Genomic DNA, 18,377 nt, shown 5'->3' on the forward strand with positions numbered 1-18,377 from the left:
CTAAGAAAAGCTTAAGAAATTTATTAGATGCACAGATAAAGTGCTGTAACAGAGAAACTTGTGTAAATCTATTTTAAAATAAATAAGGTACAGTTAAACCACCTTTGACTCATTTTAACTCTGAAAGAAATAACCTAAGTTTTCATCATTTGAATTTTAAGGTCAAGGTGAAATATACCATAACTATAACAGTGGTTGTGATCTGTATCAACTATTTGAGTCTCCTGTTCCTCTTGAGGTCTCCCAGAAACAGGAAGGCTATTGCAAAATGTATACATTAGACATAGTTCCTTTTACAGAAACATTTTTGTAATAAAGTCTGGTTGCTCAAATACATGTTAAAATATTTAACAAGGAAACAATTTTCTCCTGATCCAGTCGATCTTTTAAACAAGACAATGTATTTTTCCTATGACGCAGCCCACAGGAGGGAACAGAAGTAAACATCCTCCTTAACTGAAGACTGTTTTGCTTTAAGAACTAAACTATTGCATTATTATATGAGAGCAAGAAATATCCATTTGGGTTATCCCTTTCTCCAAACATAGTGCCCAGTGATACATGTATTTTTGCCTTAATCTCAAAGGCCCGTTTGTCTTCAGGTAAGATACGTTAAAAAGAGATTCCCTTTAAGCATCTTATCACAAGATCTCTTACTGCCTTTCCAACCGGGGAAGTTTGTGTGTTAAACTGCCGTTGGAGTTTTGGATGCTACTAGATTTCTGTGCTCTGTTATCCATAATTTCAGGCACTTCGGGGCTAACATGGCTGTTTAAGTCAATGCAATAATATTACCAATATATTCAATACTCAGAAGAGTCACCACAGTTTCCTTCACACACTCAGGATTTCAAATTCTTCTTCCAATTCAAATAGCTTGTCAGTAGATTCAATGAGTTCTGTAAAAAAAGATAAAGAAAAAAATGCTTCTAAAGACATGCCTGATTTTGTTCACTTAAAAAAAAACTTTGAAAGACGCATTCCAGAAAAGTACTTTGTAAGAGTGAAAAAAAATATCTGTGCTAGCAATTGTATGGCTTGTTTGGATACATGCCTGCTATATATTGCTTGACACTCACAAAGGATAGTTATTCTACCTGTGATTATTCTTTTATTTGCTAACGAGGAACATAACATTGCACAATTAGGCTTTTAATCAGTGCCTTACCTGCTCCTGTGGTTGTCACTTCTGGTTTTGTTGGAGGTATGAAAGGAGGCCAGTGTGGCGGGTGCTTCTGGACCAGCTCAAACATCCGTAGACTCTGCTGCTTTAGAATCTCCTGAGGACAGAATGCTTTCATTTTAAAAGCTGGCTCAGGAGACGCTTCAAACACAAAACATGTCTGCTTAATTGAAAATGTTTTTTAATTACGCATGTCCATCAGGAAAAAAAAGTCTTTATACAGACATACTATGAAATCCAAGCACCATGGTCTCTGGAATACATCCCTAGTTAAAACACATCTGGAAGACAGATCTCTTAAACTGTACTACAAATTATCAGTCTTATCATCTTTTGATATCAGCTTTGATATCTGCAAACCTGTGATTTTGTTTACATGTAGCAAGCACACCAGGAATGTACAATATTTTCTGCTTTTTAAAAGAAAGTTACTTGCATAGAACTCTCTCAAGTTTTCTGTTGATCAATAGCACAAAAGACAGATCTATCAGCTCCTCCAAAGGGGAAAAAAAAAAAAAGCATCAGATTTTGAAGGACAGGTTTTAGTCAGGAAAAAAGGTGTTCCTGAAGCCAAACGCTATTCCTCTTCAAAGAGAAGTTACCGTCTGTCCTGTATTTCAGTTATTTACAAACTGTTTTCCTTAGCTGATTTTTTTTTTTAATAAATGCCTTTAGAGGTTGATGATACTTTACATTCAGACGTCTGGTGCTTAGTTTAACATCTGCATGCAGAAATATCCTCAAGTCTGTTTCCTGTGGCAGCCAGCACCTTCTGTTCTCCCTAGATCAGCAGGAGCTAGAGGCCTGCAGCACTTACAGAATCAGATCTTTAAGATACCAGGGACTATCAGTCATAATTAGAACACGCAATCTATTATGTCAAACAATAAAAGAGGATCAGGAAGCAAATCATTTATACATCACTGCAATATGGCAGTTAAACCTTAGTCATTTAGTGAGAATTAGAAGTTAAAAGCAAGTGTCACCCAGTAACACCTTCAAGTGTGTATGTTTACACCCATTTTCCAACTGGCAGGGTTTGTGGCTGGTAAAGTGCTGAACAATTTCCAATTAGCAATTCAGTAGTATTGTCTTACCCTGATGCTTTAATGCATTCTTCTCTATGGCTCATACAATTTGTATACAAAGGAAAATGCAAAGGAAAATTTTACAAAGAACAGACAATAAAAACAAGACTTTATAAAGAACAAATTGAGATGCTAAGTTCCCACTCTTACCTTTTGTACAAGACTACACCAGTTATCAAAATCACATTCTTCTTTGCAAAAGAAGCCCTTAGGGGAAAAAACAAACACACAGAGTTTTACCTTTGCAGATGGTAGGTACGTGATACCAGCAGGTAAGGCGGTTTGACCTCTGATACAGTAATGCCCTGTATGATCAGTAGATACAAGACTCCAAATATGTGGCAGCTCTAGGGAGAGAACCCAAGGGGAGAACAAGGCCCTGCAAACCCCTAACGAAATAGTGAACCAAAAAATAGCAGCAGCTCCTGTGTGCTCCTCCATGGAGCGCCACCCAGTTCCTACGGTTCAGGTATCAGCAGAAGCTGAAACCTTGTAGATGATGGACCACCTAAGGAACATCTCCATTCTGTTATCTATACTGAAAATATTTGCTCTTCATTATGATTTTGTCTGTCTCATTGCATCATGCCACATTTTGCAGTTACATAGTTAAGTATTAAAAAAAAAAAAAAACTTTCTAAAAAGCAACAGTATTAAAAAACAGGTATGTGAATGAATGACAGATACTGGTATCTTTACAGATTGTTTAAAGCTTTAGAAACACATCCCACTGGTGACAACTGCCAATCACCCAATCACAGGGTACTGGCATGGGATCAGATCCAATTTTTTCAAATACCACAGTACCCCCATGACATTTTGGGTGAAATACAAATAATACATTTGTATTTGTAGTTTTGGGTGAAATACAAATAATTCCACTTAAACATTTTTAAATTATGATATAAAATAAGTTAAGTAACTTGTCTAGAGGTGACCAAACATAACGTAGTGATAGAATAAAACACGTAAACCTGTTTCAGTTCCTTGCTCTGACCATTATAATGCCTCTTGAAAGAAGTAAAAGCTGCTCAGTAAAGAAAACGAAGCGAGCTCCCTACAGTACAGACAGCTCCCCACTTGCCCTAAGATTCATATACTCGATGTAGTTATGTACAAACTACTATGTGTTGATCACAGAAGACAGCTTTGTGATCTTGGTTCTGTTCAAGGAGATGCATTGCTGCCCTTACCAATGTAGAGAGACATTACTTTGAGATAAAGTATATGCATTCAAGATTTCCTGACACCTACTAAAGCTACTGAAGGGTCCAAATTCATGATCTTCATTCTATGTGGGGCTTCCTGGCAGTGGAAACTCTCATCGTCAACCGTGCCATTTTCTTCTGAATCTACAAAGCTTTGAGTGGTGTGAGGGTCCAAATAGATCAGCTCATTGCCTGGATGGGTAAAAGCCGTATGTTAAAAATAAGCAAGTGACATTAATAAGCACTTGGTCCAGAACTGTAAAATAGAAATTAGATTGCCATCGCAGTTAGTATTATCTAGACTTTACAGCTAGGGATTCTTTAAGAGAATCGGAAGGTTTAGACACAACGTTTCCCACAGGGTATTTAGTATAACTTCCTATTGTGACCTATTACTGTAATTTTTTGGTTGGTTATGTTCTATCTTTGTCACATACTTTTATTTTTCCATGTGAGATCCAGTACTTTTTTTTTTTTTTTAAATCTCAAGTGTTGTAAACACTAACATTTGACAGATTAAAAGGTACAGGATGTTCACAGATGCAATCTGTAATCCCATTAGGCATTCATTCAGAAATTGGAACAAAAAAGCCTAACTAAAACAGGTTAGGTTTTACAAAAGGACAAAATAAGGTTGCAAAATTTTGGCCCAAAGTGGGGTGAAATCTGAAGGAATGCATTTTAAATTAATTAGAGCAATACTTAATAACAGAAGGTATGCAAAAGGTGAAAAAGATACTGCTATCAGAAAAAGTTTTGAAATACAAGAAAATAAAAGTGACATTTGACCAATACACTTGTCAAATGCTATCAGCTATTCTTAGTATGTTGCTCTTGTTTATGTCATCACTTATTTTTACACCTAGCTTTGCTGTTAACTTTCTGCTCCTGTTAAGGATCATATCATACTGTTTCTAAACTGTTTTAGATATGTTTCTTCCTTTATTTTATTCTATTCTCATCTTTCTTTACTTCTAGAGGTTCATGCTTAGACTCCTTACTATTTCCCCTTCAAAAAATGTTCTCTTTTGATCATCTGCACATTTGGAATAAGTTTCTTTTTTCCTTACCTAAAAATCCTATGAAATAATAGGCATTATTTGGTTTCCCTCCTAATGCTCCCAAAGACTGTGGCATCTTAAAGCATTCCTAGGAGTTCAAAAGGAATAAAGGAAATTGTAATTCATTTCTTTACTGACATCACAGATACCCAAACTTATTTGACAGTAACGAGCAATGAATTGAAAGAAAACCTTACTTTAAATGCATCAATATATACTGGATTTATGTGATTTATCCCTAGTCGTAGAGGTATAATAAGCAAGAGGGGTTTCCAGCCTGTGCAGAGTCCCCCTGTGTTCTTGCTTCGGCCAAGAGCACTTCTGTGCCAATGTGCACTGCTGTGGGACGCGCTGCTGCTCTGAGGAGGGGACCAGCACATTTTTTCTGCGGGAATAAAACTAGAAATCAGTCAACGCACAGAGGAACACAAAGCAGATCTTCCTCTCAGTAGTGAATTAAGCTAGTTTGCCAGGGATCTTTGTAGGGCACCCAAGACAAAACGAGCAGGGCATGGCAATTACAGCTATTTAGTAGAAGTAATTCTAGCAGACAGTATGTGCTGGCACGTCCAAGTGAGACGTTAGATAAATGATTGGGGGATGACAATTTAAGACTGCAGTGACATGCACTATTAATGTTATTAATACTGTCAAGCTTTGCCTATAAAACGCCATAGAAATTAAATGGCAGAAATGATGACAGTAGAAATTCTTCAAGGAGCTCTTCACATCCAGTGATGTGAGCACGAAGTTGGCATCAGGGACCAAAAAGCACAACTGAGTTTGTATGTCCTTCTTCCCTCTTCTTACCCTTGCAAGACAAACCCATGGCCCCCAGGTATTTGTTCATGTTTAGATACATGCTGGCAAATGGAGTCAAATCAGAAACTGTTACCAGAAAACTGATGAGGTTTCACTTACTGATGTCTTCAATGACCACCGTATTGTCCATAGATACATAAACTGCTAATGAATTCCATTCATCAAATAAAGCAAGCTTCCTAGAAAACATTAAGGTACTAATTAATATAAACTAGTTGGATCAAAAGGGTAGCTTTACACTCAGAACCATTTGATTTAATTTTTTTTTCCTAAGAAAAAACATCCTTTCTGCATTTTTTAAAGTCTCCATGTAAGAAAAAGAAAACTTTAAACATTAAATGTTTAATATCTTTAGAAAAATATCTTTAGAAAAATAGGTACTGAGCGGTACCAGGAAAAACATATGCGCTGCACCATGTGCAAACTGTTTTGTCTTACTGCCAACTGCAGTGACAGTAACAGTTCAACTACATCATTAAGTTTATTACTTTTTATTGCACTCGACAGTCTCTGCAGTGGGTTCTTTCCCAGTTGTGTCTTTTATCATCTGGAAAAGAAAAAAATTCCTATGCCAGTTTTGCAGATTACTTTTTGCTTAAGAAATTCCACTGAATTCACTGGAATTACTTCTGCCTGAGCCTGTGTGCACAGCAGAAATGGGGCATTAAAAGCTAAATCAGCTAAGGGTTTGGGGCACCAAAACTTCAGTGGGAGACAGCAGCACACAGTTTTATGACCACTTCTGCGAAATCCAAACCTTTGGGGAAGGGAACTACACTCTTAAGCTGCACAGGCAGAATTAGCTGTTTAAAATAAGCCAGAAAGAAATGGGGGTGAGCATTTCATCATGAAAAACTTGGCCATGAAAGATCTGGAGTCCAGGGCATGCTTCAGCTCCCCTCCCTCTTCAGATCATGTGCCTGTTCCAGGGTGTCAAGGACTTGCTGCTGAGCTCACAGGACCTGTAGCCTAGCCCCTGCCTGAGGTAAGACACCTCCACGTACCCCTGGAGAACTGAGCAGCCTCAATTCCTTTAAGTGTGGCTCCCAGACTATGAGGAGCTGCCCATCTTTATACAGCAGCCTTGCTGGCAGAACTGCTGCTCAGAAAGGGAGGAATTGCAGCTCAGTTCCCTCCTCAGCCGAGATGGCTTCTCTCTGATGTTTCACACCACCACTCCGACCTACACGGTGGCACTCTCGACCTGCCAGAGCTGTGCCACTGTGCAGAAAGGAATATACATCTGTGGTGTGACTGGTGAGGGCATGCAGACAGCATAGCAGGAGACTTTCCTGCAGTTTCTTCTCCCCAGGCTCTTCCTTTATTAAAATTTAGAGGTCACCCATTCCCAACTCAGTACCTGCACACCGAGCTTCAGCATGACATTCCATGCTGCACTTGTAAATAGATGGCAAGTACATTCCTGACTGTGGGACAGTGGGAGATGCAGCCTTCAAAACTGCCTGGGCCTTGTTTTGGCTGCCCCAGGGGAGTACATTCTGAATGAGACTGGTATGATCTCACTTACTTTAGTACTTGAGCAACTGTATTTGGTCCAAACCATTCTCCAATTGACTTCCCCTCTCCAACACCCATCTGTGCTGTTTTTATAGTGAAAAAAAGACACACGTACACAAAATCAAAGAAAAATGAGATCATAAAGAATGTGGTAACAATATACAGTAAATACCGTGACTGTCAAACATTCTAGAGTAACTGCAATCTGTATTTAGCAATAACAATTATTTTCTCAATCTATGCTCTTTTCAAAACTTAGTGAGTGCTAGTTTCTTTAATAAACAAAAGGCTTCTAAACTATAATGAGAATTACAAGTTAACAAATGTTAGTGCCCTTTATTACAAATTACAGCAATAAGCTACAAGACTGTCTATTCTAACATTACTGGCTCTGGTACCCAAGGCTTACAGAGTTTATCAAGAGCTAGATTCTAGTACATGGCTTTATTTAGGTCTCAGTGAATGTTTCTGTACTACTAGTCTTTGCACCCATCTGCATACATTTTTATTTTTATATAAGCATATACATTGTCTTCATATCCACTTTTTAAAATTATGAATTAACATACTGCAAATTAGTGATTCAACACAGTAGAAATTTCAGTGGAAAAAACCTGAAAGTTTATGTTTGTTCTTACCCATCTGGTGGATTGAATAACAGCAATCCTTCCTGTCGAGAAAGCATCGTAGGATTCTGTGATATTCTTCTGGTTGTTTTTTGTGTTTTTCCCATTGCCAATCTGAAAGGAAAAATTGATATAGAATAAAAAATGGTGATGTTTTCATCACACTGATCAAATGTCTAGACAGCAGAAAGCTTTATAATGAGATGTTAAAAGACATCTCAATTCATCTCTAATATTTACATTTTGTGTAGAGCTCCTAGAATTCCAAGCTTGTTATTTATTATCAAGCTCCCCTTTATCATCATAGGCTAGATTGTAAAAACAGGGAAAATAAAACAAAACAAAAACATCAACTGCAAACGTATTCTGACCGATCATGCTGAGTGTTGATAGCCATTCCAGTATCTATGAGCTTCCAAGATTATTTAAAACTACAGGCTGTGTTCAGACCTTGTTGGATTTCTAAGCACACATTAAATAACAACGGAAGATCCATACAGAAAGTCCAAACACTCCACTGGCAGCATCCTGGGATGTGACATGCAGATAGAGGCTTAAGAGCTTGCACCAGGGGGGTTTGGACCTCGTGCTGCTGACAAGTGAGTAGTGAAGAGAAGGGTAAGAGCACTGTCCCACGGTGGCAGGTTTTCCCTTGGCCTCAACTTGGGTGTTACACTAAAAGGTTTATAAAATAACGGCGACAGGATTCCCCATTTGTTCTTCTATGCCTGTTTCTCTGCTTAAGGCTGGAATGATTTCACCCAGCTGAATATGAATTGATTCATTAGGAACTGTTACCAGGGCATCAAAGAAAGTCTCACTAATAAATTCAGGGTTTGTGCTTTTAATGGAGTACTTATGAAGAAGTGTCTGCAGACAATACCGAAGTTCCCTCAGGACCAGCACTCACCTCTCCCTAAGTGTCTGCAGATCAGTGCTTGGGCCAGCATCATCTGCCCACATCGCAGCATACATCCCCAGCCAGCGTCCGACGAAGGACCCGTGCCCCCTGTTAGGAAAGTTCATCACAATCAGTGCAGGCTTTCGACTGGGAGCAGCACCACAGAGGACATTTCAGAGTGCTAGAAAACAGATAGGGCTGCTGAAGCCTCCATGAACTGTCCTACAGATAAAAGGCACAGAGCAAGACTTTGGTTCCATGCTGTTGGTCTAATTCTAATCTCTGCATTGCACAAATAAACAAAATTCATTTATTCCTTGTGGAGCTGACTTACTCTTTTCATTCTTCAAGCAGCATTCACAAACGATTTACTGCATGCTATACAACATGATGACCTGATTACATACAAACATAAATAAACACGGATTTTAATAATCTTCATGTTTGCATAAACAGTTAAAATGATGCTCAAAATGTTCTAATACTCTAGAAATATTTTCCCAGCCTATGATGCCATCACTTATCTTGCTATTTAATTTAGAACAAGGCAGTAAATCTGCAGTATACTCACCAATAGGCGAAAATTTTCTTCTATACGTAAACCACAGACGAGCACTTATATCCAACAATAACTTAGATTTGTCTGGAATATTTTTTAAAGGAAAGAAATCATTAAAACAAACTTTAAAAGCTGGAAAATTCTAGCTTTCCCTACATAGTCAGTATACAGAGTGCATGGAAGCCTCCTGTTAGCTTGTACGTAGAAAATATTTAATATTTAAGATATCTTTTAGCTGTTAAAACCTGAGAGCTTTTGTGGACTTATAATTAAAGTTGAATTATTACGAATGAAATAATTATTAGGCAATGAAGATTTAAAAGCTGTTTGGGATGACTATGTCCAGCTTGACTGGAACAACGATGGAGAACTATGTCCTCAGGAAAGAACTGGTAAAGTGAGTTAAGGTGAAGAATTTCTACGTGCAAAACAACACAGAATTAGGCATTACCTCCAAACCCAACACAATGCCATTTCTAGAAAAAATATTAAGTTTAATTTATTTATTTTAATAAATGTGCTTAAAGAATTATCCCAAAGGCTCTCAAAGGTTTCTTAAGGATCTGACCTGCTGCTCAGACCCACTGCCCTTTTCAAGGCACCGTTCAGCCAGCCAAAGCTGGACATGGCACCCTCGGACGTCCTGATACCAAGGCTGCATCGACGGCCACTGCCTCTGACGCGTAACATGGGACCATGCCCTTCTCCCCTCCCCAAGAAACAAAACCCATTTCTGAAATCTGATTTGTGTATGATGTATAAATACATCACTCTGCAGTGACTGTTAGGCAATATGTTTCTTTTCAGCAAAATACAGTATATGCCCCAGTTTTACTATAATTATTACTAATTATTTTGAAATCTCACTTTAATTGCAGCTAGCAGACTGCAGACAGCACCCCTCAAGGGAAAATACCGTTAGCAATACCAGACATTTCCTCAAAGTTTTGTTATTTAATTTATAAAACATTTGAAGATGAGAAGTGACCAGCTAGTTTCTGCCCTAAGTATGATCTCTTTGCATGAACTATGACAGACAGTAAAGTTCTGATGTCATATTAGGAGGAATACCATTATTCGTAGTTGGTTTCTTGTTTATAGGGGGAAAAAAAGCTTCACTCATGAGACATTTAAGGAATGGAAGGAAATCAGGAGATGCTGCTGCATCTGTGAATGCTGTAGATTTTACATATGAATTTTGCAAATACCTGCATTTAGGTGGTGTTGTCTTCCTAGAATCCACACGGGCTCATCAGTTTCAGGAAATTCTTCTAAGTAGTCTGACAAAATAGTGATCTGGTTTTCATACCTAGATAAAACTGAACAGGAATACGGGAACATTCAACCCCCATTCCGTCCCCTCCTCCTTTCACACACCCCTTTGAGTTCTTAGACTGAGCTACTGCAGCTTCGCAGCCTTTGGATCTTCTGAACCCTGCTGCCAGCTGTGTTTACACTTTCCCTTAACAGCTGAGCTATCCAATGACTTGGCTGGTTTCTATGTTGCTCCTCAGCAACTTCTGAGAGAATAACATGGCTGACACCGTGGTCACAAGCAGCCTGGCTGAAGCCGGCAGCAGAAGTTCAGGATTCCTGCAGCGAGGGGAAGATATAACCCAGGGAAGTGAGGAAAGGGAGGACTGCAGGCGTCAAGGCTGCTGTGTCCATGATCAGATGTACACACGCTGCTGCTCAGAGAGATTACATCCCCGTGCTTAATGGGAAGCACATGAAAAGTGTTAGCAGGGCTGGGTTTTGCTTTCCTAGCCAGAGACTGGAAACACTTCAGGAGAAAAAAAAAAGGCATTTAGCCTTAGATCTGTTGCTGGCTGTAGAACAACAGGGGATAACTGACAGTGCTGAAGGAAAACTATTTTTTAGATGATTAAAGCAGCATTTGGTGGAAGAGCAAAAGAGGCCTTTGATGGTTATATTTTAAATAAAAACCTTAAAATGCTGCTAAAAAATTCTAAGTGGAAAGCGAAAACAAGGGCGATCATCACTTGCTCTGCAAGTGCAGGAACGTGTACGTGGGACAGGCAGCGGGTCCAGGCGAGCACGGGGGGGCCCCGTTTGCACACAAACCAGCACCGGTGACCCCCAGTCCCTCCTAGTCCTTCCCAGTTCCTCCAGTTACCCCAGTCCCTCCCAGTTTCCCCCAGTCCCTCCCAGTCCCCCCCAGTCTCCCCAGTTACCCCCAGCCTCCCCTCCCCTCGGTTCCCCCAGTCCCTCCCAGTTCCCTTACCCCCCGCCCAGTCCCTCCCAGTCTTCCCAGTCCCCCCCAGTTCCCACAGCCCCCCCAGTTCCCCCCAGCCCTCCGCATTCACCTCAGCGGCGCCCCGTTTCCCCCCCGCCGCCCCTCACCTGACTCCATCCTCCCGCTGCCACCATCTTCCTCCTCCCCCTCCTCCTTCCCCCCCCCTCCCCGCCCCGACACGGAGGCCCACGCCGCGGCCGCGCGGTGCACGCCGGGAGCTGTAGTCCCCCCGCCCGAGGAGCGCGGCGCCGCTCCCCGCCTCCCGCCCGGCTCCCCGCCTACAGCCCCCAGCACCCCCCGCGGGCTGAGCCGGGCGGGCGATGTCGGCGGGCGCCATGGCGGGCGCGGCGTCGGTGTCGGAGGTGGCGGTGTGCAACATGGCGTACGGCGGGCGCCTGGACGAGCTGCGCGCCCAGCTGCAGCGCGACAGGGGCCTGGCCACGGCGGCCGACCAGGTCAGCGCGGGCCGGGGGCTCTCTCCCCGCCCCCTGAGGCGGCGGCGGCTCCCGCTCGGCGCCGCGGGCTGACCGCCGCCCGCTCCCTCCCTCCCTCCCTCCCCACAGGCCGGCCGCACCGCGCTGCACTGGGCCTGCTCGGCCGGGCACGCCGCTGTCGCCGACCTGCTGCTGGGGCTCGGGGTGCCCGTCAGCGAGAAGGACGACGTGAGTGGGGCTGGGGGGAGAGAAGCGGGGGGGTGGGGGGGGTCTGAGGGGGAAGGGAGGAGTCTGAGGGGGAATTAGGAGGGTCTGAGGGGAGAAATTGGGGGATCTGAGGGGAAAAAAGGGGGTCTGAGGAGGAATTAGGGGGGTCTGAGGGGGGAAAAAGAGGGGTTAGAGGAGGAATTAGGGGAGTCTGAGGGGAAATGGGGGGGTCTGAGGGGGAAAGGAGGAGTCTGAGGGGGAATTAGGAGGGTCTGAGGCGAGAAATTGGGGGATCTGAGGGGAAAAAATGGGGTCCGAGGAGGAATTAGGGGGGTCTGAGGGGGGAAAAAGAGGGGTTAGAGGAGGAATTAGGGGAGTCTGAGGGGAAATGGGGGGGTCTGAGGGGGAATTAGGAGGGTCTGAGGCGAGAAATTGGGGGATCTGAGGGGAAAAAAGGGGGTCTGAGGAGGAATTAGGGGTTTGGGGGGGGAAAGGGGGGGGTCTGAGGAGGAATTAGGGGGATCTGAAGAGCAATTAGGGGGGTCTGAGGGGGGAAAAGGAGGGTCTGAGGAGCAATTAGGGGGGTCTGAGGTGAAGGGGAGGGTCTGAGGGGAAAATAGGGGTGCTGAGGGGAAGTGGGGGGTGCTGGGGTGAAAGCGGGAGCTGAGGGGAAAAATGGGGGCTCTGAGGGGAATGGGGGGCAGGGAGGGTGTTAAGCTGGCCCTCATTGTGAGGGACTCACTCTGAAGGCTTCTCAGTGCTGGGGAAGGCGTTATAGAGTAGATCCCAATCTCAGTGATTGCTGGGTTCCAAAGAATGTGGTCTGGTACCGTCCTGGAGAAAATATTTATGCTGTGAAGCATTCTAAAGGTCACCCTTAAAGAAGGAAGCGCTGTCCTGCTAGTTTAATGGGATATAGAAGACATTGCAGAAACTTTCAGATGCCCTTTTCTGCCACTGCTGTTTGTTCTCAAAATATCTCCTTTGGAAAGCAACACTGTTGGGTCTGGAGGGGTGAGGTGCCCCACAAGGTGCCGTACCTAACGGGAACAGAAGCAATTTCTGCCACTTACCTGCTCAGGTAGTACTGACATACAAGCAGACCTGAGGTGATACCAGTCATATTTAGCCCTACAGTTGTAACACCATGCACAATTTGATTAGCAAGTAATCTGCTTTGCATTGGGGTTATGTTTTCATTGTGATTTTTTTTTTCCCCTGAAATTCTTGGGTGTAATATTTTTTTTTTCTTCTTATCCCTGCAGGCTGGTTGGACTCCCTTGCATATTGCAGCTTCGGCAGGCCGTGATGAAATAGTGAAAGCCCTGCTTGACAAGGGTGCTCACGTAAATGCCGTCAATCAGAACGGCTGTACGCCCCTGCATTATGCAGCCTCCAAAAACAAGCAGGAGGTAGGGTTCCCTGTGCTACTGGGGGTAGTGACACTCTTGGAAGAGATATTTAATTAGATGAACTTTTCTTCTTTCCAACCCGCTCCCCTGTTTCTTCCCGCATGTTCAGATTGCAGTCATGCTTCTAGAGAATGGAGCTGATCCAGATGCAACAGACCACTTTGAATCCACCCCATTACACAGAGCAGCAGCCAAAGGAAACCTAAAAATGATACAGATCCTTCTGCGGCACAAGGCATCTGTTAATATACAGGACTCGGAAGGGAATACGCCTCTGTAAGTGATCATTTTTTTCATGTTTGTTTTGCTGACAGCAAAGTCTCTATGAAATGAATCTCCAGTTCAAATTTTTAAAAACTTCTAGCTGCCTCAGAACAGTCCTTTGCTTCACATCTCTGCGTAATTATGATTTTCTCAAATCCTTTTTAATTAGTGTTTTGCATAAGTGTGTCTGTACCTACATACTTTAATTTGCGTTACTACGTCTGCTTATGAAGTGTAGAACACCTTTTTTAATTGCCTGGAATGCGTTCAGTTGCCACTAGGGGGTACAAAGCATGCTAGTAACTTCAAAGTCAGAGGGAACTGGTCTTACAGGCTGGCTTACTCCATCCTGCCAAGCAGGAGCTGGTTTTGGAAGCTTTTTTTCACCTCTCTAAGGAAAATAAGATGTAATTTATGTACAACCAGTCCAGTGTTTGGTATTACCTTAGAGAGTAATGGGAATCTGTAGGGGTGAAACCTTAACTGCTTTGAAGTTGGTGGCAAAACTGTGCCTTGTCTGCAGTGCAAGAAAGGTTTTGCCCTGAATAAGATCAAGCAGTATATTTTTCCTATACATAAAGCCCAGTTATATAGTAGAATACATTCATTTATTCTCAAGATACGCTAAACTGAAAAAAAAACTTTTGCTGCATTTGTAGTAACTCTTTACAAATTCAGTTGATCACTTTAAGTTCAGCTACAGATTACCATTTTCCAGTTTAGCCATGGATTATGTGCTTCTTGGCTCTGCAGCCAGCAAAGGTAAACTCTGACCTAAAGAAGTGCCTTAAATTTGTGAAGCCAGTAGCAGGAGGAACACTCCTGAGTTGCTTAATGACAAGAGAGTGACCTGATGGCAGACTTTGAAGTGTGCTTAGGTAGTTGGTTGCATGTGGTTTTGTTGTTCTAGGGTTTCTCTCCCTTCTGACATTCATGCTGTCATTTTGAGAAAGGATAATTATTGCTCTTTGTAAGCTTGGACTACTTAAAAGTGGCTGTGGGTTTCTTGTTCTTATTGCAGTCATTTAGCCTGTGATGAAGAGAGAGTGGAGGAGGCAAAGCTGCTGGTGTCTCACGGTGCAAGTATTCACATTGAGAACAAAGAAGAGCTGACCCCCCTGAAAGTGGCAAAGGGTGGCCTGGGAGCCATACTTAAAAGAATGGTGGAAGGCTAGCGAGGACTCTGAGCTTGACTCTTTCCTGTTGCACTTGTATTTAAGACTGCAAACTTCATGTTTGCATAGTTCAACTAGGATGTCGTGTATGAGCATCAGCATGTGGTAATAAAATGTGTTTCTCTAGGTTTGCTTCAAGTATACTGCCAAAACAGTCATTTATACTTCTGTTGATTGTACAGATCACTGCTTTTAAAGTATTTTTGATAACTTGCAGTTTGCTTTCAGTTCACAGTATGATCTGTATACGTTAGGTCATTCCTTCTATTTCAGCATCTAGTTTAGGATTATTTCTTTGAAAAAACAAGACCAAAAGTGCTTTACCTGTTTGAAGTCAATTTTGTCTTGGAAGCCTGTTCAGTGTTTGTTTTTCTCTTAGCATTTGTGCTTGGGCTTTTTGTTTGTCCTTTTTTTTTTTTTTTTTTTTTTTGGTACTGATTTGCTTCCTTCAGATAATTATAAATTACTCTTTTCCTTTTGTCAAATGCAGTTTGCTGAGTTACTTCAATAATTGTACCGGTTTTTACCCATGTTAGTCTTTCTGAGTGAACTTGTAATATTTTAAGCTTCTCTGTTATGTATTTTTAGTTTTAAATCTAAGTCGTATGATGAAGTGCACTGGGCTGCCAGCAGAATGGATGTGCAGTTTGAGTTACCTCTGCAAATTATAATTATATGCTCTGGATACTTTGCTGGGATGTGCTTTGAATCTTTTTTTTTTTTTTTTTTTTTTCCCTGTTCTTCCTTCTGTGTATCTCTCTGTTCTGTTTGACTTGCATTGTGTAGCACTGACAGTATTTTATAACAGAAGCCAGAGTTAATCTCTGTTTACTCATAGCAAATCCTGGTATTAAGTTATTAGAAGGTAGACCCAATGAATCTGAGTTGAGAAGTGTTCGTGACTGCAGCACAAATTGAGACACTTTATAATCCACTGTGCTTTGTGTTTTTTTTTTGTTTGTTTGTTTGTTTGTTTTCCCATGGGTTGATCTGGCAGACTGTTAGTTAAAATTTCATTTCAGTGTTAAAAGTAACATGATTTTGTGGAGTGAGAAGAGCTACAGCAGTTCCCCAGCAACTGCACCCTCAGTCACCATTGGTGACTGTAACACCTGCTCTTTAACCAGCTGCCTGTGATTTTTCCTGCTGTTATGAATGCTTGTGAAAACTGCAGTTAATGGAAACTCCTCCTCCTAAGTACCCCTCTAAAGATCTAATCCCTGGAATCCTCCCCACTAGAAGTGTTCTTTTTACTGGGAGGTCAGGAACTGTGCTGCCAAGCTGTTGTGTTGAAATTTCTTGAAATAGTTAAGAAACTGAGCATGTTTAGGGGGTGTTTTATTTTGTTTGCTTGTTTTTTGTTGTTTTTTTTTTTTTTCAGCAAAGAATAAGGTTATTGCTTTAGGAGTCTCAAAGATTTTCCTGTTCTCTCTGCTTCAGATAAAGATTTAAGGGATAAAGTGTGCTTGTAAGGTGACTTCCTGCAGAGTTGTTCCAGAGCGTATGGGAATAAGGAGAGCGAGCTTTCTTATATGTAGGTTATTAGAAAAACTTAATTCTAGCAGCTTCTGTGATGACTGTATTCATGTAAGGTTTTCTTTGGGCAGGGGAGAAGTGGAGCTGTCCTCTAAATTGCTTTATCATGCAGATCACTGAAGGCTTCCATGCACTTGTCATTACTGCGTTTGTTTCTTACTTTTGTGCTGGTAATCTCTGGTTGAATTGACATGGGGGAGGTTGGGATTCTGTGTTTTGTTTTGTTTGTTTGCTTTTTAGTATGATGGGAATTAAATTCAATGTTTTAGCATTCAGTGATAGAACTGAGAGTTCTTACTGTGTAATATAAGATAATAACTAACGTTTGTGACAGAAATATTTGAGAGGGAAGGACGAAGTTCAACACATGACCTCCTGTTCTGATGTTGGTAAGATATCTTGTGGCACCGGTGGAGTAGATTTCTCCATTCTGAACAAATTTTGATGGTGAAATTCTGTGAAATAAAGACAATTTCCTAAACAGCAGTCTTTGGTGTTATAAAACTTTATTAAACTTACGTGTAATAAAACCAGTATTTCCTAAATAGCTTTTGCACTTTGGATGAAGAGAGCAAGGCAGCTGAAAGCCTGCCATCCGTTACACAGTATGGAAACAGAACATGTTTGTTCTTCAGCTGCAAGGAAATGTGGAAACAGAAGATGACAGTTTTTAGAGTTTAACTTGTAGGGATTAAGGTAATGCAATTTATTTTGATAAGCAAGACAGAAACTTAAAAACAAACATAATCTTCACCAAGTACTTTTAAGTCTATCCTAGAAAGCAAAATGCAGGTTACATTGCACAGAGAGCAGTGGGGAAAACTTGCCTTGACAATAACCCCTGGCTGTGCAGACCTTGAAGCAGGAACTTGAATGAGTAAACGATGTTTTTTATACATTATGGAGGTGCTGCTGAAAACTTGAATTGAGAAAAGCTGAAGTTAAATTCTGTGTTGGTCCTGGATCTTTGTATAGAGAAAAAAAAAGGAAGAAAAAAAATACAAAAACCCTGCCACAGCTCTGTAGCTTTTTAAAATCCCCTTCCCTGGAAGATGGTGGCTCGGATGTTGGCTTAATATCTGCTTTCCATACTAATGATTCTTACTCCCTCAGGAGGACATAAGTGGGCCATGCAGCAAAGACTTAAAACATCTGAAGCAAATTGTGAAAAACACTGCGTCCTGCATAGCTCTGCAGGGGTTTTGAGCTACATGCCGTGGCTCAGTATCTGATTTGGCTTGTACGTTGCCAAGAGCAGCAGTGGAAAGCTATGAACTGTGTCCCATTCTTTACAGTAAACTGTTTTACATGCGAGAATCTTCATACTGAGGATGAACATCTGTCAGAAGGCTTACAAAAATATCTCAGAATGTTAGGAAATTCTGAATAAATGTTTTAGGTATTTTCCTTTACCTTCATCTTCACCTCCAGCAGTCTGTTCTGCTTTTTTTTGGGGGGTGGGTCGGTGTTTTGTTTTTGTTTTTGTTTTTGTTTTTTTTTAAGAACAAACTGGTGGTTAGAAGTAAGAGAGAACTTATAAAATGAACAGAACAATTGAATGTATAAAAGCATCAACATGATCAATCTCTTGGTTTTTAGCACATGTAAGACCTGGGGTAGTCTAGGAACATTTTGTTAGCTGTATGATGCAATTACAACTTCACCAGAATAAGCCCGTAATCTTAGAAGTTATATAAGAAATAGATGCAGAGAAGCTTCTGGAGTTGAGATTAAGGAAAGATTAAAACCCAATGACAGTGACCACTTAATGTAGTCCTTCCATATAACAATGAGAGTGCTGTTGCAGACACCTGAAATCTGGAAGAGCATTACAGTAAATAAAATGCAGTTGGCATATATACAGGAGATTACTTTAGAACTAATGCAAATAAAGCAGTGCCATGAGGAGCTGTGTATATTCTTCTATGAAGGGTAAAAGAATGCCTAGGAGTGTTGCAGAAGAAATTATGTCAAGTTAATGCCACTCTCAGCCAAGTTATAGGCTCCCTTGGGCCAACAGTACATTTGAATTTTTTCATTAGGAAACACCTGTGGTGAGAAATGGCACCCAAACAGGAGAAGGCTGTATGTGCTCTCCTCTTGCTATTACTGACCATGCTCATAAA

General features: G+C 41.5%; 2 protein-coding genes across 3 annotated transcripts; one reads left to right on the plus strand and one right to left on the minus strand.

Moving 5' to 3' along the window:
- Positions 1-4: 4 nt before the first annotated feature.
- ATG4A (autophagy related 4A cysteine peptidase) lies at positions 5-11,356 on the minus strand. Of its 2 annotated transcripts, none has more exons than XM_082771067.1 (13): positions 11,331-11,356; positions 10,175-10,246; positions 8,979-9,050; positions 8,417-8,515; positions 7,519-7,620; positions 6,891-6,963; positions 5,462-5,541; positions 4,738-4,925; positions 4,550-4,628; positions 3,526-3,671; positions 2,422-2,478; positions 1,169-1,280; positions 5-899 (listed from the first exon to the last, which is right to left on the minus strand). In XM_082771067.1, the coding sequence occupies exons 1-13, from the start codon at positions 11,338-11,340 to the stop codon at positions 835-837; spliced, it is 1,155 nt and encodes a 384-aa protein (XP_082627193.1). In that variant the 5' UTR covers positions 11,341-11,356; the 3' UTR covers positions 5-834. The 2 variants fall into 2 exon arrangements, with proteins under 2 accessions (XP_082627193.1, XP_082627192.1); XM_082771066.1 differs by having other exon boundaries at positions 10,175-10,285.
- Positions 11,357-11,531: 175 nt separating this feature from the next.
- Positions 11,532-16,737, plus strand: PSMD10 (proteasome 26S subunit, non-ATPase 10). The gene is made up of 5 exons (XM_082770658.1): positions 11,532-11,678; positions 11,787-11,885; positions 13,130-13,276; positions 13,386-13,552; positions 14,562-16,737. Exons 1-5 carry the CDS (start codon positions 11,544-11,546, stop codon positions 14,713-14,715), a joined length of 702 nt encoding a protein of 233 aa, XP_082626784.1. The 5' UTR covers positions 11,532-11,543; the 3' UTR covers positions 14,716-16,737.
- Positions 16,738-18,377: the final 1,640 nt, after the last annotated feature.

Source organism: Aythya marila (assembly GCF_965140915.1).
Source record: "Aythya marila genome assembly, chromosome: 13".
Taxonomy (NCBI): Eukaryota; Metazoa; Chordata; class Aves; order Anseriformes; family Anatidae; genus Aythya; species Aythya marila.

Excerpts from the sequence above, each read along its gene's own strand:
- ATG4A (XM_082771066.1), bottom strand. Across the intron at positions 2,479-3,525 it reads TGGACCCTTCAGTAGCTTTA|GGCTTCTTTTGCAAAGAAGA; the intron begins GTAGGTGTCAGG and ends TTTTCCCCTAAG. Across the intron at positions 1,281-2,421 it reads GGTGTAGTCTTGTACAAAAG|GAGATTCTAAAGCAGCAGAG; the intron begins GTAAGAGTGGGA and ends TTCTGTCCTCAG.
- PSMD10 (XM_082770658.1), top strand. The coding sequence starts at position 11,544 with ATGTCGGCGGGCGCCATGGCGGGCGCGGCGTCGGTGTCGGAGGTGGCG. Across the intron at positions 11,679-11,786 it reads TGGCCACGGCGGCCGACCAG|GCCGGCCGCACCGCGCTGCA; the intron begins GTCAGCGCGGGC and ends CCCTCCCCACAG. Across the intron at positions 13,553-14,561 it reads TCGGAAGGGAATACGCCTCT|TCATTTAGCCTGTGATGAAG; the intron begins GTAAGTGATCAT and ends TTCTTATTGCAG.